Source organism: Anas acuta, chromosome 1 (assembly GCF_963932015.1).
Source record: "Anas acuta chromosome 1, bAnaAcu1.1, whole genome shotgun sequence".
NCBI classification, from domain to species: Eukaryota; Metazoa; Chordata; class Aves; order Anseriformes; family Anatidae; genus Anas; species Anas acuta.
Window position 1 is genome coordinate 190090169 of NC_088979.1, and position 25964 is coordinate 190116132.

At 42.0% G+C, this 25964-nt stretch overlaps 2 protein-coding genes across 3 annotated transcripts in view; one reads left to right on the top strand and one right to left on the bottom strand.

Annotated features, from left to right (window-relative positions):
* Positions 1-25133, bottom strand: part of DUS4L (dihydrouridine synthase 4 like) — a 39530-nt gene extending 14397 nt beyond the window's left edge. Inside the window, exons 1-8 of one of the 2 annotated variants that reach the window (XM_068669770.1) lie at positions 24995-25133; positions 24231-24352; positions 19560-19677; positions 17951-18073; positions 16939-17165; positions 9572-9677; positions 5550-5650; positions 3741-3891 (exon numbers count right to left, since the gene is read on the bottom strand). In XM_068669770.1, coding sequence (XP_068525871.1) covers positions 3741-3891; positions 5550-5650; positions 9572-9677; positions 16939-17165; positions 17951-18073; positions 19560-19677; positions 24231-24352; positions 24995-25104 — 1058 coding nt within the window. In that variant the 5' untranslated portion in view covers positions 25105-25133. Of the gene's footprint in view, positions 1-3740; positions 3892-5549; positions 5651-9571; positions 9678-13885; positions 15267-16938; positions 17166-17950; positions 18074-19559; positions 19678-24230; positions 24353-24994 lie in introns of those variants that run through there. The other variant, XM_068669769.1, reaches the window with a different exon arrangement.
* Positions 25134-25302: 169 nt separating this feature from the next.
* COG5 (component of oligomeric golgi complex 5) overlaps positions 25303-25964 on the top strand; it is a 180265-nt gene continuing 179603 nt past the window's right edge. The window contains exon 1 of the mRNA XM_068669755.1: positions 25303-25432. Within this exon, the coding sequence (XP_068525856.1) occupies positions 25363-25432 (70 nt within the window). The 5' untranslated portion in view covers positions 25303-25362. The remainder of the gene's footprint in view (positions 25433-25964) is intronic.

Consider the following 25964-nt stretch of genomic DNA (forward strand, 5'->3'; position numbering starts at 1 on the left):
TTGCTAGTAGAAAAATAGTTTTAATCACAAGTTCCAGGTTTTGGTTTGTGCATGTTGACTCCTGATATTCCACTGTGGATCCACTAAGGAAAGTTCGCTCTGTCTTCTTGACTCCTCCCAACTGAACAGCTGCAGAAAGCAATCATCTTCCCCTCAACTTCACTTCTTCGGCTGAAGCTGAGCACCTTCGGTACCAGCTCGTATGTCACATGTCTCAGTGCCCAACATTCTTGGTGCCTCTCTGCACTACTGCAGTATGCCAATGTCTGTTAAACAATGGGGAGCAAAAACCCTACAGGATTCCTGCAGCTGCAGTCCCAGAAGCACCAGATGGGGAAATAATCATTTCTCTTGGCCTGCTGGCTAAACCCCTGCTATTACAAGCCCAACAAACGATTGACTGTCCACGAGGACTCCCAGATTCTTTTCTGTGAGGCTGCTTTTACCCTACTAGTTAGTCTCCAGCCTGTATGGGCACTCTATGGGGTCATTCTGTCAGATGCAGGACTTGCCATCTGCTTTTGCTGAACTTCACGAGGTTTCTGCCCCCACATTTCTCCCACCTGTCTAGCTCCCTCTGAACAGCAGCCCTGCTCTCCAAGACATTAGCCACTCTGATTTGGACTTCCCCAGTCTGCACGCTTGCTAAGAGCACACTAACTCATCATTCAAGTTGTTAATGAGGTCATTAAACAGTATTGGGTCCAGTACGAATCCCAGAGGGATACCAGCTGGAATGTACATTACTAATCACCACCCTTTAAGCCCGGAGACCCAGTCAATTTTCCACCCACTTTTTTTTCCCACTTCCCCAGGCCATCTCTCCCCAGTTAGGCTATCAAGATACCAGAAGAGACCATAACAGGCCTTGCTAAAGGCACACAGCATCCACTGCTCTGCCCTTTACCCACAAAGCCAGCCATTTCATCAAAGGACCAGGCATGATGTCTGCTCAGTAAAAGTGATGGTTTTTCCTAGTCACCATTACCCTTTATGACCCTGGAAATGGCCTTAAGGCAGATTTGCTCCACAACCTTTCCAAGGTCTGAAGTGAGGTGAGATCAGTCTGTAGTACCCCAAATCCTTCTTTTTCTCCCCAGCTGTACCTGCTGCTACTGTGGGGAACGTCACTCTCCTAGAACTGGGAGGCCAGAGAGCAGACCTCATCAGCAAGAAGCAAGGCAATGTGGGGTTGGTAATGAGACACCCTCACACCCTCCTTGCTGGCAGGGCAGCACAAGAAGCAGAGAAGTCCTTGACTTAGTGCAAGGACTTCTCTGCAACGACTAAAACATTGGTGTGTTACCAACATTATTTTTCTCCTAAATCCAAAACACAGCACCGTAACAGCTACTATGACAAGAGTTAACTCTGTCCCAGGCGAACACAGGACACTGCAACTGTGCACAAGCTTCTAAAGCCTCTGGTGTTTCAACACAAATGTGTACAGCATGGGAAACAAAAAAGATTGGCCTCCAGTTGTTCTCCTTTTACAAGGGATGTATGAGAGCCTTCCCCATTGCGTCGTCTTTATGACGCTTCCCAGATTTTCCCCAAGCCTTCACTTCTCGAGAGCATGTTGCTCCCGACATATCTTTTTTAAAGCCATTTTCAGCTTCATACTCTTGCCCTGCTTCATCAGAGACCCTCTTCGTTTAAGGTCCCATGATGACAGAAGCCCATACACTAAAAATCACCCACACACTGACCTGATGGATGCATCCACTCCACTCAACCCTTTTTCCCCCCTCACTAAAACTGAAATGAACTCCACCAGTGTCCTGCTCTTTCCCTGTGCTCCCAGAGTTTTGTAGTCACTTTTCACACCCCAAGATGCCCAAGTGGATGAGCAGCACTGGTTAACAGGGGGCCAAGCAGACCTTGGAGTGGAGACTTGATGTCTCCACTGCTGAGACATCAAGTCAGGTTAGCAGATTGGCATCTCTGTCCTACCTGGAGGACAGTCCTGGGTAGCTATGACCCTCCTCTTCTCCGTGCAGACACAGGACAGATGGAGACTCTGCTGCCCCGTTACCTCCCCTGACTGGAGGTCATTTTCCTCATCTGTTCCCAGTGGCCTGCAATTGCTGGACCACAGATGGAGGACAAGTTGCTGTTGCGTTACTAGAAGCAACGAAACTTCCAGCCTCCCTCATCTTGGGAATTTCCACCCACCCCTCTTTTGGATTTCTCCACTTAGCCACTGCACTAAAATGAACCAAAAGCGACCCAATGAATGAACCAGGAACATCCGAGTACCTCTTCACAGGTACAAGTGGCCTGAACTTGGCTGGGTGGCAGTAGTAGGATATGACAAGGGAGCCCAAGGAATACTTCCCTCCCTCCCGACAAAAATCATGCATTTTTAATAGACAAACAAAATAACTCTAAGTTGTTTGCTCTAGCCATTACCGTAGGAGTATTTGCTTCTCCTCAATCTATGTGAAAGGCCAGTAGCCCCCAAAAGACCTTTGGCAGACCTCTTCATGTGCACAAGTTTTCTCCATCATTATATCTATTATGGCCACCTACAAGTTTTCTTCCTTGATAGTTAAGTGGGAGTACGGTCCTGGGGGACCAGCTTCTAACTCTGGTCCAGGACACAATCCAACTATTCCTCCCTTGGAGCAGAGATCAAACACACATTTGTGCATATTTACTTAACCTTTCTGCAGGAAGATGCAGAACACGATACGTTCCTATCACTTCTGCACAAGGCTACAGATGATTTTTTTTCTCCTTTTTTCTTACTCAAGGTTTGTATGAATTTTTCCTTCCTTGAAGCTTCTTTATGTACAGTGCCCCTCCTTATAATGACTAACTAAGACAGCCATACATTAGTCCAAGGGAAACACGGTCATCACAAGTCTCTGTAATTCCAGGCATTTTCTTATTCTGTGTTCCTCTTGCATATCCAGAGAATGTCAAGCAACTCAAAGAACTACAGAAGAGAGTTAGCATCACCATCAAACGCAGGAAGTCTTCTGACCACCATTCCTGTTCCTATTCATTCACGTTATCTGTCCAATTAGTTCGTGTGCTCCTTGTCCAGCTGTGAAGATTTGCAGGTTGCCATGGCTACTGGGAAGATTTGCAGGTAGTCTCGGCTGCTACTGAGCAGTTCAAACTTGTCCTTTCTGTTACCCTGTGTTACTGGCTGTATTCAAACATCTTGAAAGGGATACCACACTTCAGGTCACAATATCACAGCAGGCCAGCTGCCACTAAGTGCTCAGTCTGAAAAATATCTGAAATTTCCCTTGGACTCTGGATCTTTGCTAACTTTAAGCTTTAGATGAAACGGTTAAAGTCAGACTCAAGTTTTGCTTCTTAACACAGCAGGATGTAATAAAATAATCTTAATATGTTGCAAGCTGGCATTAACAGTGCTTTAGCTTTTGACCTTTTTAATTCGTTTTCCTTGTTCAAAAACAAAACAGGACATATATGTAACAAAAAAAAATAGTACTCCCTGAAGAAGCTTTTCCTGCAAAAGATGTTTTCTCAAACATTCCAAACATGTTGCTTTCCATGTGTTGCTCACATACCCTTCCAATATTCAAACATTTGTAAGTGATTAATTCCCGTGATCTTATTTACCTCATGGCCAATCTGCTTGCATTTAGTTTTTTTAATCTCTTGAAATCAGCCTTCTGAACTTTTTTTCTAGTTGCATTACTTTGTGCCATAGCTCCCGTAAGAAATCTGCTATGTAGAAATTCAAAAAGCGTTATACTTACAGCCACAGAAATAAGGAAAAACCTGAGATATAGAGGTTTCTTTGCGATCGGAAGAGTTTCATATGAATATGATCAATGGCATTGGTATTGACATTTGCAACCTTCTCAGTCACCTGAATGGCCGAGTACTTTCTAACTTCTCTAAAAGCATCTGTAAACAAAAAAAAAGATTGTCCTTAATCACATCTGTGAGTATGCACACATGATAAACCAGGCATAGAACTAGAAATAGGTATTTGCACTTTTTGCTCAGCATACAGGCAGAGTGCAAACAGTAACATCAGCACCATTAGTGACATGGTTAGTGACTTGGCAGTGCTAGGTTAACAGCTGGACTAGATAATCTTAGAGTTTTTTTCCAACCCAAATGATTCTATGTTACCTATTATTTTAAAGACAGGTCTTGATAAATCACCAAAGCAAAAACACATATCCAGAAACATGCCAAACTACTACCCAAAACATGCTTGAACAGTTATTTCCAACATTTGCACTCATCCACCAGGAACCTGGCCAAAGCGACACATTCTGCAAATGCTACCAGAGACCCAACAGTGTCAACAAGTCACTGCTGACAATGTGAATTAAAACCCAGCCAGTGGACAAACAGTAAGAAAATGGAAAGAGAAGGAAAAAAGAAAAGATGCCTTTTGAAGCATTCACCTCACATGGAATTTGTTAGATGAGCACGTGTTTTAGTAACAACAGTAGCAGTATCTACTTTTATGCTTAAACCACATCAGACAAAAATATTTCTATAACATCTGTCAATATAGAAAGACTACAGTAACACAGATTTGAAGTGAAACTTTGAACAATGCAGTGAAGGCTAAGACCAAACAAAATACCATATCCCCATGCTGTGTGAAGAATCTAGTCCTGCAGTGATCTATTATCCCATTGCTGCTCTACTTTGTCTCAAATCTCTCTCTCCTCTAATATAAACGACCATCACTAAAGCAAGCTTTGGTTAAAGTTTCCAATTGGAGTTCAAAGAGAGTAAACGATATCCACCAGTTTTCAATCTTAAGCCATTTACTGAAGTATCTACTTCTAGGGATACTAAAGATCTTCTAATAGTTATAAAAAGTTTATTTGCATTTCCACTACTTTGTTCATTATTAGGAATACAGAATTGCAATTTAGCCTGACTTCATTATATATGCAGTACATTTATATGCTTCTCTCACCAGCAACTTGGAATTAAACAGCATTTTCATTGTAAGGCACTGAAAACAATCCCCTACTATCCACGTGGGAGAACTATTTCCACCTCTGAAATAACGGAGATACCACAGAAACCAATCAGGGCAGACACTAAGTGGATTCAGGCAGACAGTCATCAGTCAAGCTCCAGTTTCACTTAGGCTTTACTCCTCCTTTACAGACCTCAGGCTTTAACAAGCGTAGCCGACAGCTGTTTAGTATCTGTGCTGAGTAGCAGTACCCAAATAGCCCAGGGCTTTGACATATTCTGGTGCATTATTTCAACAGCAGCTGAGAGAAAGAGTGCCATCTACTGCAGGTTGAGCAGCTCTGCCACATGCGGGAATCAAACCTTCTGCATAAGAAAACGAAACCAAGCAGCAGCCGAGGCCAAGCTCCACTCTTCCTCTTCATTCACTCCTATATTACTACTGTATTTGGATTCCCAACACCAAACCCATATGTGCCCTCTCCTCTTCTATTCTGTTATAGAACTTTTAAAGAAATACATTAGGCTTGAATCTGTGCAAATTATCTACTGCCATGAATTCCATATACCAGCTTATTTTTTCCGTTTATTAGATAAAGTTATTTAACACTTACCAAGAAACAAGATGATCAGTAGAACTATTATTGTAAGGAACATCTTGTTCCAAAAAACAGCTATTTTGCTCCATAGAGGAATCATAAAAATCTTCTGCCATCTGTAAAATAGCATTGTGTTATTCAAAATAATTAAATACTAGAAGAAAAGCATAATAACCTCACAGAAGAAAGCCTTGTTATTGATATGAGACTTAAGTAAGGTCTCTAACCAGCTGTTTTAACTGCAATATAATTTAGATTAGGTATATATAACTTTCAACAATTCAACTTGCTAGCTTTTTTTTCTCCTCTCATTCTCAATACAGGCAAAGACAGTTGGTTTAACACAAACATTTCTCACATGGTAGCAGGTACTCTCCAGGTGTGCTTTATTTTATAATTACTTTGTGTTTGTTCCTGACCATGATAAATTCTGGGATGGGGTGAAGACTATAAAATCTGTCATTTTTCTACCCAACTATACCCCTTGTTGCCAAGTTAAAAGCAAAAACCAAACCGAAACACCCATGAAACCAACCCTCCATGAATTAAAATCATCTCTACTATCTTTCTTCTGAAGGGTCATCTTTTACATTGGTGAGTCTGCATAATTATACAGTAGGATTTACTACATTCTAACATACAATTGACAATAAAAGGAGAAGTCTCATGTTTATATTTTATCAAGAACCTCTTTCAATTTGCATTCAGCATCAATTTGCTGGCTAATGAAACAGCTTCAGACAGGAAGAGCTGCAAAAGCGGTAAAGACCACTTACTTTTCTTTTAAACAACCATCCCTTTAATATTACTACATGGAGAGATCTGCAAGAATTCACACTTACAGCACAAATGAAGAACATCTGAGATGCTCAAATAAATTTAAACCCAGAAGAGACGACAACAGACCAGACAGTTTTCTTTGCTGCAGGTTAGAATCAGTGTTACTGCATAAATAAATACCTACTTATGCTATAAAGGACGTAATTCAGGCACACTAGTGTCTTGGTTTCAGTTAGAACAGAATTGATTTTCTTCCTAGTAGCTGGTGGAATGCTGTGTTTTGGCTTCGGATGAGAAGAGTGCTGATAACACCCCGATGTTTTAATTGTTGCAGAGCAGTGCTTATACCAAGCCAAGGACATCTCAGCCTTTTGCTCTGTCCTGCCAACAGGCAGGCTGGGGGTGCAGTAAGAGCTGGGAGGGGACAGACCCAGGACAGGTGACCCAAAGTAGCCAAAGGGGTATTCCATACCATCTAACGTCATGCTAAACAATATATAGGGGTGGCTAGCTGGGGGGAGGGGGGCCGGACTGCTTGGGGTGAGGCTGGGCATCGGTCAGTGGGTGGTGAGCAATTGCATTGTGCATCACTTGTTTGTACATACTATTATTACTTTCCTATTATCATCATTGTATTATTATTGTTATTATTATTTTCGTTATTATTATTTTCCTGTCTTATTAAACTGTCTTTATCTCAACTCACAGGCTTCACTTTCCATTTCTCTCTCCCGTCCCAGAGAGGGAGGGGGAAGGGTGAGCGAACGGCTGCGTGGTGTTTAGCTGCCGGCAGGGTTAAACCACGACAACTAGTCAGCATTTAATTAACCAGGTAACATTTCCAAATTTTGTTAGGACCATTTACATTTTGCAGAGACCATTAGAATTTGTCCTCTAAGTAGTTTCCAATCTACTATGAACTTAACTTAGACAGTAGCATCACCTCCAACAATGCTCTGCACCAGAAAGAAGTAAGAGTTATTATTTTAGCATTATATGCACAATAATTCCATTTAAATCTTTTAGTATAATCTGAGTTCTTTAAAGCAGACAGCCATAGTCTGTATCAACCAAAAAGTTCCTGTCCTTAATTAAACCAAGTTGCAGCCCACATGAAACATACTTGTTAACTCTAAATATGTGATTCTTCATGTCTTATACCAATCTCCAGTTAAGAAGTGATACTCTGATGTAAACACCTTAGACCAACTATATTGCTAAGTTATATTAAGGCTAAAAATTCTCTCTTTACTGCAAAGTATCCATAGATTATATTCTCATGCTTATTTTTCCCTCTACAAGTAACATTAACATTTATTAATGCTCTATTGACTTTTGGTGACAGAAGTCACATATAATACTTCCAAATTACAATACTGGCCACCACTAGAGATGTTGCAATCACCTGGCAGTCCAATTCTGTCTTTTTGGGTACTTGCATTTTTATATTGTCAATGTACTTGTTCCCCAGGAACTTTATTATTATTATTAAAATTTTATTATTAAAATATTATTATTACTAATAATAATATTTTAACAATTTGAAGAGGAGTTCGTTACCCAAAAAAATGCACAGGAACGAGAGATGCAAACAACCTGTTTCTAGACTGATGAGGAAACCGAAACTTCGAAGAACAGCAGTGTCACGTTTCCCCAGCTGCACATGCTTTGCCCTGTGACAGAACCAGCCCCCAGGTTGCCAAGATGTGTAAAGCAGAACTGCTGCCCTCCCACACTCTCACAACAGCTACACCTAATATTCAACCCTACAAGATTCCTGTGGCAGTTTTGCTAACAAGATAATTGACCACATCACAGAGGATAAAACTATTTAATTATTTCAGAAACTATTGTTTGAGAGAATAATTGAATGCCACAAATCAAACATAAAATTAATCCATTGTATGTTATTAAAAGCACTGTTTTTGAAGTTTGAACAATTTTTGGTAGCTGAATTTGCTTTTCAGCTTCAAAGACTCAGTTCAGGTCCTATTTTAAGTCATGAGACCTGTTTCAGTACTCTCAATGTGTCATCAGCCTGAAGAAACTCTTGCAGCTAGTTGCCTCACATAAGCCAGTATTATTACTAATCTGATTACAACTCCCACAATGCTTTTCCCCTCTTACATACAGCTGCACTTCTGATTAGAATACAGAAGAAAACATCAACAATCAAAGAAGAAACTCAACAATCTACGTTGAAATGCTGAACTCCTCTCAAGCTGTGATATTGGTTGCAGAGTATTCAACCATTTTCAAAACCCTCCCACAGGTTTAAGTTGTCAAATTCTAACTCTGCACACTGCAATTTTGTATTAGGTTTTGTTCCTTAACATATTACAGTAAAAACTTCATTCTCCATTCTGAATATATCTAAAGATGCAGAAAAAACATTTATCAGTTTTATACAACACTGAGCCAGCAGCAAATTTTCTGATTTTTTTTTAGTTACTAATATTCTGCAAAGAAATCACAACTGTTTCTATAGCATCGTGTAATACATGTAATACAACTAGCTGTATTTCTTTAGAATAAATAAAAAGAGCATTACCAAATTGGAAAAGCTACTTAGAAAAGACAATCTTAAGACAACCCTACAAGCCAGGCCTCTGCATATAATGGGAGTAGTTAAAACATTCTGCTTTACTTCTTTCCCTTACTAAGGGCATTTCTAAGAATGAATGATTTTTCTGAGTGTTTATATCATGTTCCAGAAGCGTTATTATTTTGTTCTGCTTATATACTTTTATGGAGGCTTTCCTTACAGCAGTCCTGAACCTTCTGCATCAAGCTGAAGCCTGCGTTTATTTTTCAACAAACGACCACAAATTTCTTACAAGCCTTACACGTCACATACGGTTAGCTTAAATATCAGATATGCCTTATCAGATGTGCACCCACAACGCCTAGTGCACGCCAAAACGCCGGAGACCTGATAAACAGCTCTTGAAAAGGCCGCTGTGTCGTCTCATTTCCTAGTTCACAGCGAGGGGAGGCAGAAAACTTCCTTCCTGCACACTGCCTGCTCCAAAATCAACACGGAGACTTCCCCCTGACGGAAGGGAAGTGCTCAGAAGAATCATCAGTGGGTAAAATAACACATTAAGCTCCTTCAGAAAGGTTTTGGTTTCCTGAAACTGCTGGCACTCGCGGCGCTTCCAGCTCAGAGCCCAACTACTTCGCGCCGCAGCAAAGCTGAACGTTTACCAAGAGGAAAAAAACAGAAAGCGGGTGAGAAGCATGCAGCAAACTCCTACCTCAGGGGAGAGATAAAGGGCAGGCAGAGCACGAGGAGCACCACCACCTCGCCGTACAGGAAGGTGGCAACCGCCGTCCACTGGAAAGTCATCGTCCCCCGGCGGCCTGCGGGGCTGAGTGCGGCTCAGGCGGGTCCCCGCGCTGTCGAGAGCTGGTTTGAGTTTCAGAAAAGAAAAAAAAAAAACAAACATTTTTAGGACAACTTAGCGGGGCTGTCCCCGCCGTGCTGAGCGCTCGGCCTCGCTCGGCCTCCCCCATCGCCGCCTGAGCGCCCGGCCGGGCAGGGCCGGGGGCGGCCCCCGTGAAGCCCTCGCAGCCCCGCAGCCCCCCCGGCTCCCTCCTGCCTCTCCCCATAGCCCGGCAGCCCCGAGCCTGGCCCGCCCCGCTCCCCCCCGCGGCCTCCCGGCCTTCGCAACCTGCCGGGATCCGCGGCCCGATGGCGGCCAGCCGCTCTGGGAGGGGCGGGGAGCGCAGCCTCAGCACCGGGAGTGGGGCTGGGGGCAGGCGGCGGGGCCGCTGCTCGCCGCCGGCGCTGAGGGGAGGTGGAGCGGGCGCGGCCGCCGGGCTTTGGGGCGGCTCCGGGCTGACTGACACGGCGGGGAGCCGGGGGCGGTGCCCGGCTGGGAGCCTGCCGAGGGTGGCTCAGGGGCCTCAGGGTCGGTTTGGGACGGGACGGGGCAGGAGGGTCCCCGCAGGGGCCGCCGCGGTGGGGCTGGGGTCCACCCGTGGTCTCTGGAGGCATCGCAGGTGCCCGCGGTGGTGCTCCGGGTTTCGGCTCTGGACGGGGAACCAGGACTGCGGGCTCCTGTGGGGCGGCTGGAAATCCAGTCCCCGCTGTCAGGCTTGAAAACACTCAGGGACCACTCCTCTGGTGGAAAGCACAAGGACCTACACGCTGATATTGGTTAAAATCAGCACCTTTTTTTACATTTAGGCAACGGCTAGAAGCATTTTACTGCAGGGACCTGCTGTGATCATCCTACCCCTTCATGACTCGAGCTTACTCGATCAAGGCCTTTGGCTCTGTGACTCCACTCTCCAATGTGCTTAGTTTCTGAAGTTCAAGTGAAACGCTGCCTCCCCTCCTCCCCCTGGAAACATTGCACTGCCCTAGTGTGTGGAGATCCCATAAAGCTGTGCTCACTAAGTGCTGCCATTATTCACAAAGCCACCACAATATCAATCAAACGAGGCCTCAGGCACTGTCAAACAGGTCTGTTGGGACCTCACAATAAAACTACATTCCTCCCCAAAATCCTCTTCTGTCCCTGTTGGGTGTGGTGCCTTTCACCAGCATAGTGAGGCTCCAAGCACGTTATCTCCATGCATTGTTATCCATTTACCCGTTTCTCAGTCATCGTAACCACCCTTGCAACTCCCCTTCACTGCCCCTGAGTAACCCTCCCCTCATCACTCTCCCCATAGTTCCCAGTTTTGCTACATCTGCACCCACATTCAGCATTTGATCCCATTACTTGGGTAATCTAGGCCTCATGTGGTATTACTGAGGTACTGATACGGTTATCAGGCGCTGTTAGCCCTGCAAGTTCCCAGTCCTGAAGGGACTGCCCAAAGTTCAGTTATTTGTATAGTTCGGCTGTTTTTCACATAACTCCTGCTTAACCACAGAGCCCAGACAGCAGGGTGTTGATTTGCCTGTGATCCAGACAGCCCCTGGGATGCTCATCAAAGAGCTTACCTGGCCTAGCTGAGCATGATCAACCTTCTTGACACAACTGCCCGAGGGTCCTTGGGGAGTTCTGTCCCAATTAATTTCCATCAAAATGACTGCTTCATTCAGTTCTGGGGTCCCTGACATAGGAAGGACATGGACTTGTTGGATTGAGTCCAGGTGAGGGCCACAAGGATGATAAAGGGGCTGGAGCCCTTCTCCTATGACAGGAGATTTAGATTAGATATTAGGAAGAAATTCTTTACTTTGAGGGTGGTGAGGCCCTGGCACAGGCTGCCCGGAGAAGCTGTGGATGCCCCATCCCTGGAGGTGTTCAAGGCCAGGCTGGATGGGGCTTTGGGCAACCTGGGCTGGTGGGAGGTGTCCCTGCCCATGGCAAGGGGTTGGAATTAAATGATCTTTAAGGGTCCCTTCCAACCCAAACTATTCGGTGATTCTATGACGTATGTCAAATAGTGTGAGTATTAGCTCTTTGTTTCTCTAATCTATTGTAAGTGAAATAGGTCAGGAAGTGTTTGTATATACAGTTCCTAGCAGTTGCTTACAGCTGCTCTCAATGTGAAATCACTTCCATTTAAATTTTCCCAGGTCTGTGGCTTGGGGATTGTGTCAGCGTGTTAATGTTTTCCTAGTTGCTGCCAAGTAATGTCTGGATGAAAGGTTATATCCCAAATAATTGCTTATCCATAGCAAATATCGGACAGTAATAAAACCAGCCATTTCAATCCAATCTACACTACGGAAACAGCCTGCATTTTAAGAAGTATTTCTAACATGTTTTCATAAACATGTAATCAGAAGCACTGACAAAACGTAACCTCTTAATATGTCCTGGTTATTACATTTTAGCTATTGGCCTACAGCCATTATGCTTTATTGAAGCTGTTAAAATGTTATTAAAGAGTTTCTCTCCTTTAATTCCAGAGCAGTTTCCATTTCTGAGCTGCTTACTCACCTCGTACTAGCACTGTAGGCTGCCCTCCCAGTAGCCCAGCTGCATACACTTGCACACCCTCCCTGCCAGAAGGTCTGAGTCTGCTTTTTCACTTCAGGGGCTCTGTAAGATCTCTGAAAGGTAACTGCTGTGTGTGCTTTGACTGCAACTGCTGAGTGTTCCCACTAACCTGGGATGAGATCCAAAGTAGCTGAGGAACAGAGTAACTTTTTGAAAACTGAAAAGCTGGTAGAAAATGGAAAACTGAGTACCTGATTGTGTTACAAATAACATAAGCTGGGAAGGAATACACCTGATGACTTTAAACTCATAGTTTTCCCATATTCAAAAGGCTTATAATAAGATATAAAAAACACACTAAAACAAAACTGGAGTGTAAATAACTAACTGCCACAGGGGTATCTTAGCAATTTATGTATATATAAACAGTATAGGCTGTTTGAAATATGGCTTTAAGACTCAAATTTTGCAGTTTATTCTGTCAACACAGTGAAATGTGTTCAGATGCAGACAAAATTGGTAGGAGGAAGGAGGCATACAAATCAACTATCAACCATTCATTTCACCTACAAAAAGGGATGATAAACTTCCATCAAGTATTATGACGCATAATTGGCCAGATCAAGCACTCCTTAATTACTAAGTATATTAACTGTACTTCAGGCAGAAGTCTCTATGATTGATATCACACAGGCACAACAACTGCTGTCTTCAAAATCATCATGTATTCAGTTCCTAAATAGGTCAAAGGTATTTCAAGTCTTCTAATATTCCATTTCCCCACTAATAAGTCCTGCATTTGTGTTATTTGATTATACTAAATAACTTTGCTCCTTGTGGCTTACAGGGCATTTCACGGCAAATGGTAATTTGTTTGCCAAATCATAAAAATATTAAGTGCTAACGCAGGACTTGATTAGTACTTCCAAGAATCCCTTTCCTATACAAGTCAGTTGTGTAGCTTTACTTTTTAATTTTGATGCAGAAGGCTTGAGACAATTTCAGAACTGAGAATGACACTATAGTAGGATGAACATGAGACTGGAAATTCAGCAGTACAAAATACAATGTCATGCAGTTAGGTAGTAAGATCTGCTGTAAAGTTGGGACCTCATAAATTACATGTGAAGGCTCAGAGATACATTAGTTAAAGAAAAGCAAGGCATTAGAAAGTGAAGTATTAATGTCGTTGTAGAAGACACCACTGGCATGTCACCTGGAATACTGTATGTAATTCTGCTCATCTCACTGCCATGAGAACTTAACAAGCCAGAAGAATGAAGAAAGTAGTTGGCTGAAGGAATGGAGAACCTAACATGCCAAGAAAGGTTGAAAGAGATTGTCTCAATTACCCCAGGACTGCAAAGCATGTCTGTGGTTTTTCATGTGCTAACACATCAGTAGGATGACTGTATCAGAAGAGCTATGTAACTTTGCTGTCCTGAACAGTGCACTAGACTTGATGACTCATGTCATGCCTTTCAAATGTTGTATACCTAATTCAGTGCATATTCTCTATGAAAAATGAACCAGTCCTTTATGCCACTGCATAAAAAACATGTGAGAACTTAGCTATCTGTACAAAGGATTTGGGAAATGGCATAAAAAGCAACACACACCCTCTGCCATGTTGTCATAGTTTACAGTGCAATAAACAAATTACTATTGTATATGAAAACAAGTAATTTATTAAGAAAATTCAGAACTATTCACTTGTATATTCATGGAAGTACTTGAGTAATAAAACGAAGAAAATTTTTGTATGAATTTCAGTGTAAACACAGAAAGGAAACAAATTATCTGATTACAAATAATTGTACTGCACAGATTTGTGAAATTTCCTCTGCAGAACAAATGCAGCTGGTGTGCAATGTTATTATCTTGTTCTAATTTTCACTGTTCTTCTCCTATACAAAGATCCAAAGCCAAGTGGCCGTCATGCTTTGATAAGCAACATGCCTGCAGGCAGAAAGGATGTAGGAGCCCCACTGGGAGAATCTGTCAGCTTTTCTTTGACCTATAAAGTTCTGGTTTGGTAGATGATTGCTTTAATCTTTTATATGATTACTATATAGTAGATAACCAATACCGTATGTGGTTACATTGAACTTTCAGGTCTTGTATTCTAGATTCAGCTACGTCAGTACTTAGTTTAAGTTATCTCTTCATTTTATTCTTTCCTTCTTTCTGTCATTTTATATGCATTGCAGGTTTCTTTCACTGCATGGAAGTATAGAATTTTTCAGAGTTATAAATAAGTTTGGAAAGTTTTAGATTGCAAAAGGAACATCTAATTTGGGAGGGTACTACATTGGGCTTCAAGGTCTCACAGTCTTTTAGCTTGAAAAGTCTACTCAAAGTTAAAAGCACATCTTATGTCAGTTAAAGCAAATATTTCTATAATTGCTCTCTTTGGATTCTTTTGGTCTGAAAATCTTGGTATTACTTATGAGCAGTCCTGATTTTAAGAAGTTTCACTTTAAAAAAGCCTTAGGTTTGCTAACATATTGCTGTAAGCAATTGTCTGGTGAAAAATTAAATTACCGGAGTCTTAACAATAGTCAGTTCTCTGTACAGTCATGTATTGTAAATAGAATTATACATTTGTGGAATATGGAGTGAAATATGATATAAAAATACTAAAAATATAAATTATCAGCCTGATCATGTTAAACTGTATTGAAAAATATTTACATGGTTATGAATTTGGCTAATAAATAGAAGCCCAAATAAAACTGTAAGAATGTATCAGCAATTGCAAAATACAAGTTTACATACAACTAAAATACTTCCGGTTAGCACACGCCATAATGATCATTCAGATAATCTAGAACTGCTGAGGTACTTGATAAAACATTAAAAACTTTTTTTTCTTGTTTTGAAGTTATCCGTTCCATCATGTACATTAAGTGGTGGTGGAAACACGTAAAAGGAGTTCCATGCTCAAGAGCAATGTTAATCCAGTCCTGGATGCACTTCAAAGGTGTTTCTTCATATCCTGCAAACATTGCCGGATTCGCCAAGAGTCCCCGAGCCACCATTACACCTTGAAATTGCAAATTAAACAAGTTACATTACAGTTAAATTTAACATTTTTTTTATAGCACCCATTTTATAGCAAACATTAGGACAACTACTGGGAGAACAACAGGGATGAGTATTATATATTTAAACCAAAGCAACCAGTTTAACAACCCAAGCCCCATAGTACCTACATCACCTGACATATGCTTACAGAAATTCTGAAGCAAAACACAAGACACAGAAACCTTTCTTCCCTACTTTTTAAAAAGCATTAAAAAGTATTTTGTTTTTATTCATTACACACATATAAGCCCATCTTCTTAACACAAAATTATGATGGAAAGACACAAGAGTAGTAAAATGCTTAAGTTATTTTTAGTGCAACTCAGCTGACGCACTGACCTAGAATCATTCTTCCATTAACAGCTCACTTGCTCAGTTATAGAGATCTCAGGGTTCTTGGTCTGCGGTAAATCTTTGCTTTCTGAATAAGCCAGTGTATTTGCAACTATATTCCCAAATTGTTAGATAAACCCAGCCAAGTTCTATTGCAGTATTTCTGCAACAAAGGGATTGTTTTTCTGCACTGTCAACATATAATCTATCACATTTAGTCTCTTCTCACAAAATAGGATGATCAAAAAAGAAAATGTTTTCAGGACTCTATGAGACAGAAAAAAATCCACAAAGTTTCTAGTTTGTATTTATTAGTATCTACATTATATTTTGATCTATAGTTTGGTATTTTATATTTGTGTTATTCAAGAAAGTCAGATGGGATACAGGAACATGCGTTTGTTATAAATTTTCTTCCTGCTTTGTATTTGTGGAGAAAGTCACTGGAGCAGCATGGCAGTTTGGTGCAACTAGTTTTTGTTGTTACTTCTAAATACAAATGATGTCAAAAGAAACCTTCCACTTGAGCTCTTCCTAGATTGTGACACTAAATTGGGAGGAGTAGTTGACTCCATTAAGGGTAGAGAGATCTTAACGATATGAAGTTCAACAAGTGCCAGATTCTGCACCTGGAAAGGGGCAACCCTGGCTATATGTCCAGACTGGGGGACAAGAGGCTGGAGAAGCATAATTATTCTGAGTCTGTGATTCCTTATGACACTAGCTACTGTTCTCTGTCCTGTTACACTCTGGATATATGACTCAAAGTGTGTAAATTCAGATCCCTTCTTCGAGGTATATACTGAACTTGCATGTTGGCTTGGAACCACAGACAGCTGCAGGAATCTGTTGTGACCAAGTAAGTGCAGGGCAATCCTTTACCCCAGAATCTTACTACTGAAGAGTAAGGCAAGGTAAAATCAGTTGCTGTGTGCAGGAAGTAGCAGTTTCCAAGTTTACTGTTCTGTAAAAAGATGATCAGCTCCATAAAGAGATAGAATGGATGTCTGAAGGTCCCTCCTGAACTCCACTGCCAGTAATGACATGGCATAATTAAGCAAAGAGTTTTTGTAGCTTACCTCCAAAATCTATTTGTGGCTTTGAATAACTATGCTCTGATGCTTTGATGATTAACAGCGATTCTGCTTATTAGTTTATCAGGCACCTAAAACATCATCTTCCATTTGTCTCCTCAAAGAGTGAAAAGCACTGAAGCTAGGTCCTAATTACAGCCAAAATAGATACTTAGAAATTTAATTTGTAAGTTTACTTAGAAAATAGCATGCATTTCATCTTACCATCTGCTCCTGTCAGGTGATGAACATTTTCAGCATCTTTTAAAGTTTTAATGTCTCCATTAGCCACAATAGGTATAGACACGCTTTCTTTAATTACTTTAATTGCATCATAATGTACAGGCTGATGTCTTTCTTCTACATTTCTCCCATGTACTGTAATCCACGAGACTCCAGTTGCTTCAGCTTTTTGACACAGGTCAACAGTTCTTTTTAAGTCTTCATGTATCCTAAAATTACAAGGAATAAAAACACTAGCTATTAAGTTACCTGAACTGTATAAAACCCCTCATCCATAAGGAAGAGTTACCAGAGGTTAGTATAAATAAAGAAAACATTACTGTTGGAAGGTAAAAACATTTTATTTAATAAAGATATAAGCGTTTAATGCTGAAATCACTACATAACTTAGCATTTCCCAGTTATATCACATCTTTGAACTATAAATGGTGAATTTTATTGAGATTAAGGCAAGGGTGCACAAAAGATTCTACAATAATTTAATTATTTTGCATAAGTTTGTGAAAAAAATCTGATTTATAATAATTCTCCTTTCCTAGGGGATTATAAACCGAATTGAAACTTAACCAACAAATATGCAAAAGCTACAGGAGATGTGAGGATAAGTAGTGGATGAAGTGGATCAACAGTTTATACAGGTTTAGAAAGTGATGAAGGGAAACAGAATGTGTCCTTACAGCAGCTGTGGGGACCAGTTCCCAGCTTTGTTATCTTGCCTTTTATAGCAACTACAGTTGTGGCTCTGGCCCGTAACAGCTCACACAGTCCTCACAATTATAGACCAGGCATTGCTTTTCTTTCATGGAATCCAAAACCATTTAACTTGTACTTTAGCTTCTTCTGGATTGCAGGAAAATTCTGGCAGCCACTCTGATATCTGTGTCAGTAGTCAAAGGCTGTGCTGGTGCATATGCCCTAACATATTCCCTTATCTTTAGAAAAGCATTAAAAGGATTTCCCCAGGTACCACAAATAGTACTTACATCAGACATACCTTATTTTAATAGATACTGAAAATCCAGGACTGTCAATCTGATTCCGCACATGTCTCACCATATCTCGAACTAGCTCTGGTTTATTTATCAAGCAAGCACCATAACCTTCCGCCATTGCCCATCTTTAAAAGAAAAATAACATTCGTATTCTACACTTGAAAAATGCAGATCAATTTCAGTCAAATACATCAGTTTCTTTCTTTATAGCTTTTAGAATGTGTGGCTAAGTAAACAGAGATAGTCATGGCTGTAGTTTGATGACGCATCTGCGCTGTGACACCAGCTTTCAGAACCTGGTTCAGTCTGTGTGCTGCTAGCAGCATTTTGGACAAGTAACTAATCTCTTCCAGTTCTATTTTCTATCCACAAAATGGGCTTGCAAGGAAGATAAATTAATATTTAATTAACAACAGTTTAGATCATACATAATAGAAATAGTTTGATGTTTCCCCTTCCATCAGGTCATGGATTTCTTCAGAACACAGAATGACTTGGGATTGAAAAGGAAGATTTTCTTGAGTGGAATTAGAACCTGAATGCAATAACATCTTTTTCCTCAAGTGAAAACCAATTATTTTTGATTGGATAACCTTTGCTTTCACTGAACAGCAGCACTTTTTTTAGCTTTTATTTTCTTTAAACCATTTTTTCTTATATAGGCAGATCAAGTGTATGCAGTTTTACTATACTGAAACCAGCATGCACACGAAATAAAGGATTCAAATGTAAGCATAAATTTTTGTCCTAAAAAGAAGTTAAAGTTTGGCATACGTGGTTGCAATTAGCTTAGAAAAAAATACACTTCCATTTGGAGGTCTCAGATCTCTGAAGTGTTTTCTCAAATACTGTAATTTTAAGCCAAGACAACCTAATTAGAATAGACAAATTAAGTATTTGGACCATTACATTATCTTTGCTTTCTTACGTTTATTTTTGAGGGTTTTAGTTACAAAAAGACTGCCTAACAAGCGTGTAATAAATGGTTCTCAACTGAACCTGTTAGTGAGAATCTTCATTTGTGCATTACTACTCTGTTTCAGTGCCAAGACAAAATCTTTATCAATTTAAGTGAGAAGTAGATCACTAATTCACTGCATTTATAAACCTAATGAAAGATGGAGGGAATTCTGTTCAGCACTTCCTGAATAATATAATACATGTAATTATATTTTAGAGACTATCCTTCAATTGCTGAAGTCTGACACGTCAGGGACTTGCCTTGGTATTTTGGGAACTGCTGCATTGTTTCTCAAAACACTCTGCAAATTACTTGCAGCAAAGCTCTTTTTCTTTTTCGGGGAGGTCAAATGCTGCAGGGTGGCATTAGTAATGCCTATTTAACAGCTATTAAATAGTCACGGACACTTGACTTCTAAGCCAACACTCAATGTGTCAGAAATGAAAAAAGCTGAAGTTGGGAAACTCCTGGTTTTCCCAGTCTCACCACGGCGACTGGCATCTCAGAACATTCAGAACAATTATTTAGCCACACACATTTCTAACTCACAGGTCAAAAAGCTGTTTCAATCTCCAAGTCTATTTTCAAGCATCCTTTATTTCTCAAATTATTTTACCATATTTACACCCTTTTTCCCCCCATAACTTTACCTCTGAGGACAGCCACAGTTTAAGTCTATTCCATCTGCAAAAGGACAGACGATACGGGCAGCATCACATAAAACCTGCGCCTCTTTAGCAGCAAATTGAACGATCAATGGATTATCACCTACTCCAGTGGAAAGATATTTAGAGATTAAAAAAGGAAAAAAAAGAAAAGGAAAAATCAAATCTGTATTTTGAATGTTTTATTATTTAAATGTTAGTGTTTAACTTTCTTAAAATTCTAAGAAATACATGCTTGTTTACAATTGATAATTTCTTGTCAAAACCAATAATCAGTTTAAAAGCAGCATTATTAATTCAGTCTATTCAGAAAGTAACAATGGGAGAATAATTCAACTGTTGTTCTGTCAGACTGTGTATCGTACTTGGATGTTCTTAGACTGAGAACAGCTAAACATTAAAAGCAAAATGAATAAAGACATAATTACTGCCACTTCATCTCCAACATTAATAATCTATCTGTTCTCTAACTTGTTTATTACTTTCCCCATTACACCTCTGTTATTAAAATAAAATCTTATAGGTCAAGTTACACTGTCATGTAATTTTTCAACTGATCCCCGCTGTTGCTATACTGAACTCTGAACAACGCATGCAGAACCAGATACACTCTATCAATCCATTTCAGCATTTTTTCAGCTATTCTTCAGACCATAAAACAACTCTTGTAAAAGCAATAACAAATGAAGAAGCGATGTCTTACAGGAGTAAGTTATAAAGCAGACTGAAAGCAAACTCTAGGAAGAAAAAATGAAGCTTCCTGAAGTGGGACACAGATATAAGGCACAGATCACACTGATACTCCAAAAAAAATACAGACTCAGTAAAAGATGTCAAAGAACCAGAAAACTGAGTATACTAATGAGGTGGCTTCCAGCCTCTGTTCCCAGGACTGTGACAAGTCCTGGATATAAAACAAGTGACTGTTTAGTATGAAATCCATAAACCCAATATTCACTAGATGAACAGACTACAAACAGCTGTGCTCTCTTGTGCCAGTTCCCCCTCCAACTGATCAAAGTAGTCTGGTGTTCCTCACTGCTACATAACCCAGTTCTGGCAGGAGAAGCAGGAAATATCTTCTCCCCCAGATTATTTTTTGGCTACTGAAGTGCTCTTTGCATACGTAGGACACATAGTTTTGACTTCTTGGCTGAGGGAGACCTAGGAAAAAGGAAGCCTGCTTCTATCTGTGTACTCTTATCCATATATCATTATTATTATTATATTATTTTAAAAAAGACTCAACAATCTTCTTCACTCCCAATGTTTTTTTAGAAGGGCAGCTTTTTTTGAAGGCAGGATAACCCTGACAAAGGAAAAATAGCACTGAGATGATAAAGGGGCTGGAGCATCTCTGACAAGAGGCTGATAGACTTAGGGCTGTTCAGTCTGGAAAAGACAAAGCTCAGGCGAAATCTTATCAGTGTGCATAAATAACTGAATGGAGGGTACAAAGAAGATGGAGCCAGGCTCTTTTCAGTGGTAAAAAGTGACAGGACAAGAAACAATGGGCACAAACTGAAACACAGGACGTGCTGCCTGAACATTTTCCTGAAGGTATGAACTTATTTATTTTTTTTGAATACTGTATGGGTGACTGAGCACTGACAAATGTTGCTTGGAGAAGCTGTGGAGATTCTCTCTTTGGAGACCTTCAGAAGCTGCCTGGACATGGGCCTGGGCAGTTCCTGCTCTGGGTGTTGCTGCTTGAGCAGCTGGAGCAGCTGGCCTCCAGAGGGCCCTGCCAACCGTTTTGGGGTTCTGTGAGCCCTGGATCACATATGGATAGAGGTAGTTAACCTCTACTTAGTAACCTTAGTGGTTACTAAATATGTGTCTATCAAGTGAGGTGGGAATTCAGATATACACCTGTGTCCTAGACAGCTGATACATACACTTTTTTTCTGACCAAAATTGGTCAGATGCTTAAATTTCCTTAAGATGAATTTCCTTACATGAAGTGAAGCACCTGGGGCCAAAATGCCACTTAATAATAGATATTTTAGTTCTTTACTGGATCTAGCCTCAGTTTGTTCAACATAAAGATTTTGACAGGTAATTATAAAGGGGAAAACAGAAGTCATATAGAAGTCGCCCATATCACTACAGCTTATTGCCTCTCACTACAAGGACATTGAGGTGCTCTCTCCAGAGAAAGGCAACGAAGCTGGTGAGGGGTCTTTGAGGAGCAGCTGAGAGAGCTGGGGTTGTTTAGCCTGGAGAAAAGGAGACTCAGGGGAGACCTCTTCATGCTGTACAATTACCTTAACAGAGGCTACAGCAAGGTGGGGATTGGGTTGTTCTTCTAAGCACCGAGTGATAAGAGAAGAGAAAATGGCTTTAAGTTGCACCAGGGGAGGTTTAGGTTGGATATTAGGAGAAATTTCTTCACTGAGAGGGTTGTGTGGCATTGGAACAGGCTGCCCAGGAAAGTGGCTGAGTCACCATCCCTGGAGGTCTTCAAGAAGTGTAGATGTAGAACTTAGCATGGTTTAGTGGTAGACTTCAGGACGAGGTTAAAGGTTGGACTAGATGATCTTAGAGGTCTTTTCCAACCTGAATGATTCTACGATTCCATATAATAATTCTATTATTAAGCAAATGAAGCAGAACAGTAAGTTTAGAGTATTCTCTATTTTTCAGTAGCCTTCCTGCTTCACCTCCTAGCCTGCCCCTTCTTGTCTGCGTGCCGTCCCTTTGCTGTGCTGACATCGCTGTCTGTCTTGGCAGGCATAAAATGTGTTTAGCTCCTTTCTGAAGGATTAGTTCCCTAAGCAACCCGCTAACTTCCCCCTTCCTTATCCCAGGCCATTTGTCCTCTTCTGCACAAACATGGCTGGGTTTTGTTCACAAGGCAGTACGCAGAGCTGGAATGAGAACACACAGGCAGAAGCAGCTTTTGCAGCTTTGTCTCAAGTGGGAAACCAAAGTGCCAGTGCTCCTCAGCTCGGGTCTGGTGAACTATCCGTGATTTACTAAGCCCCTGCAGAGTGCCAGATGGTCATTTGGAACAGGCTCTCCTCTTTTACAGCTACTGCAATACATTAAAGGCATCTAAAAATATTTCAGTATTAGCGCTCCCTTTCCATATACACTATTGCTGCAGTTATGGGGGAGGGGGAATGGGGTAACACAAGTATATGAGCATTAATCCAAAGAGAAAATCCAACAAATGCGCAATGCACGTGTACTTCTGGTACTGATAAGACCGCAAGTGCTTCTGAAGGTTTTCCCATCTCAGTGGAAAATATAGAGTTCTGTAAGTAGCTGAGCTTCAGTCAGAGAGGTCAGCAGTACCCTCTCAATCAATTTGAGACACTTCTCTAGGTTACCTAAAACTCCAGCAAGCTCCCCAAAATCCCTTGCATATTTTCAAAAGTGTTCATTTACACAATCCTCTAGCTGAAGAGATTTACACTGTTACAGCTAATATATTGGAATAATCACAGGATCATTAAGGTTGGAAAAGCCCTCCAAGAGCCTAGTCCAACTGTCCTCCTACCACCAATGTCACCCACTAAACCATGTCCCTAAGTAACACTACCATCCATAATCTCATGCTCCTAGTTTTTTTTGGCTGACTATTAAGTAATAATACGAGCCATAGTTAATCTTTTAGTAGCAGCCACAGGGATGATAAACCTCTATTTTAGAAATACACAACAAGGAAATGTCAGTGCCATATCAAATGAAAACCAGAAATAGTAACTGTAGGCTCTGAACCTACCCTGCTAATTAGAAGACAAATCCTCAAACAAACAGCCAGGAAGTTAAACATAACCACAGTAAAATTTCACAACCTGTTGTGAAGCAACAGGTTAAAAGCATAAATGATGATGTAAATACTGTAATATTGGCAAAGATGTCAGAGGCAGAATGGTTTTGGAGACTTATAAAACTAAGGCAAATGTGAAAGAGGTGAGGAGGGAAAATATATTGTTTATAACATTAGAACACTTAATTCTGTAACCTCTGTTAACAGGCAACAACATTACAGCAGAAAGGAGAAATTCCTCTCGCTCCCCATCCCCTTACACCTCGAAAGGCACTACAAAGCTAACCTGTGGAACTTCAATGCCATGGGACACTGTGAAGATCAAAAGCTTAAGTAAATGCAGGAGGACCTTAGTCTGTAGACCTTTGAGCCATATATAGTGTAAATTATGTTCTTATTAATCTATTTTTACACACAAAAAAATTATCCAAGCTTTCTTTCCAGTTGAACTCTACTAGTAAGGGTCTACCTGTGCTTCCCCATGTGACTTTTCTCTACAGCTGACTTGCTGCACTTGAATAATGTACTGTAGTAAATGGTCAGTGATAAAATCATGAAATTTACTTACTTTACTTTACTTTACACCTGTGTGCGTGCATAGCTGCTGGAAAAGGTCAACCCACCACACACTTAAATCAGTTTGTAGGCCCTGCTTTTCAGGTGAAGACACGGTTTTCTATTACTTCACTTGAAACATTATCACTGGAATGTACCTACTCTGATTGTAAAACCACAGCAAAATTCTAAATAATTCATATATAGTATCCTTAAATTGTTATGCATGTCAACCTGCGAGATAGACTTAATTTGCTTGGCCAGTTTGGTTTATCGCTAGATAACGTATTCTGAAAAGATAATGACTTATTGTAAAAGAATACCTTTATTTGTTGTGAATTCGCTGTCTCTTGCTTTTGCGGATCTCACAAAATCAGCGGCCACTATCATTGGTGTATAACACAAGTCGCAGCTGTATTTTCTAACCAAGGTTCTGAAAGCCAACCTGCAGACACATGAAAATTAACAACAAATTGTAATGACATTTCTCTGATTAGCTACTGTAAATCGCTGTCCTTACATGCAATGCCATGGGGCTGTAAAACTGTAAGACAAACATGTCCCATGTCTATGGCAAGCTTAAACAGTCGCAGGAGAATCATGGAATCGGTAGGGTTGGAGAAGCCCTCCGAGATCACCTGGTCCAACCACCCCCTGCCACCAATGCCACCACTAACCCATGTCCCCAAGCACCACGTCCAACCTCTCCTTGAACACCCCCAGGGACGGTGACTCCACCACCTCCCTGGGCAACCCGTCCCAGTGCCTGACTGCTCTTTCTGAGCAGAAATGGCTCCTCATTGCCAGCCTGAACCTCCCCTGGCACAACTCGAGGCCATTCCCTCTGGTCCTGTCACCAGTTCCCTGTGAGAAGAGGCCGACCCCCAGCTCCCCACACCTTCCCTTCAGGTAGCTGCAGAGAGCAATAAGGTCTGCCCTGAGCCTCCTCTGCTCTGGACCAAACACCCCCAGTGCCCTCAGCCGCTCCTCACAGGACTTGTGGGGAAACCCTCCCTGTTTTTACAGTCAGGAGCAGCTTTTTGAGCGCAGTCACGCTGTGCGGGCAGCTGCCAGGCCAGTCACTTACTTCGAGTAGCGCACCATGGGGGCACAGATCTTCACAAGGCGCCCAGCCCGAAACAACTCCCCGGGCTCCTTCCCCGGGCATCCTTTAATTCCCTCGCCGTCCCCACTCATCTATCCCCACCAACCCGTCCGGCATCTGGAAAAAAAAAAAACACAAAACCCCGGGGCCGGGGTCCGCGGGGTGGGGGCGGCTCCGAGGGGCTGCCCAGCCCAGCCCGGCTCGGCGGAGCCCGGCTCCGCTCCCCACACTCCGGCAGCTGCCGGTGGGACGGCCCCGCTCGGCTCCGCTCCGCTCCCGTCGCTCTCCTTCGCCATCATCGCCCTGCGCCGCCGCCCGGGAGTGACGCGGGGCCGCCGGCACCTGCCAGCATGGAGGAGGAGGAGGCGGCCGGAGCGGCCCCGCTCCCCGCCCCGGCCCTGGCCGAGCTGCTGGCCGACGGTGAGCCCGGGGGGGACGGGGCTGTGGGGACGGAGGCGCCACGTTGTGTCCCTGGGACCCCCGCTGCTGCCTCAGGGGTCCGGTTCGGGGATCGGGAGGGGAAAGTGGGGCTGCCCGGTGCCTGGGGTGCTGCCTGCATGGCAGAGACCGGCCTCTGCCCCCTGTTCTTAGCCCTGTTCCTGCCCCTGTGCCTCTTCCTGCTCCTGCTCCTGCTCCCTGTCCCTGCCTGCCCGGTGCCTTGCCCGTGTTCCCCTGCTCCTCTTGGTAATACCACCGGGGAGTCACCGTGCAAAGTCTCGCTTCGTTAAAAACCACCCCTGCGGCATCATTTCTTAATTTAGCATAGTAAATTAACGCCATTATCAGGCGCGGTACGCTTCGTGAAGTTGGGTGTTTGGCTGCTTTCGGTCCCAGTGGGGGCTGCTGTGTGCTGGTTCTGGGTCCAGCCTCTGCAGCCTCACCCTGGTTACGTCTGAAAAGTTGGAAGGTGTCAGTGCCTTTTCAAGAAAAAAGGGGGGATTAAAGGAACGTG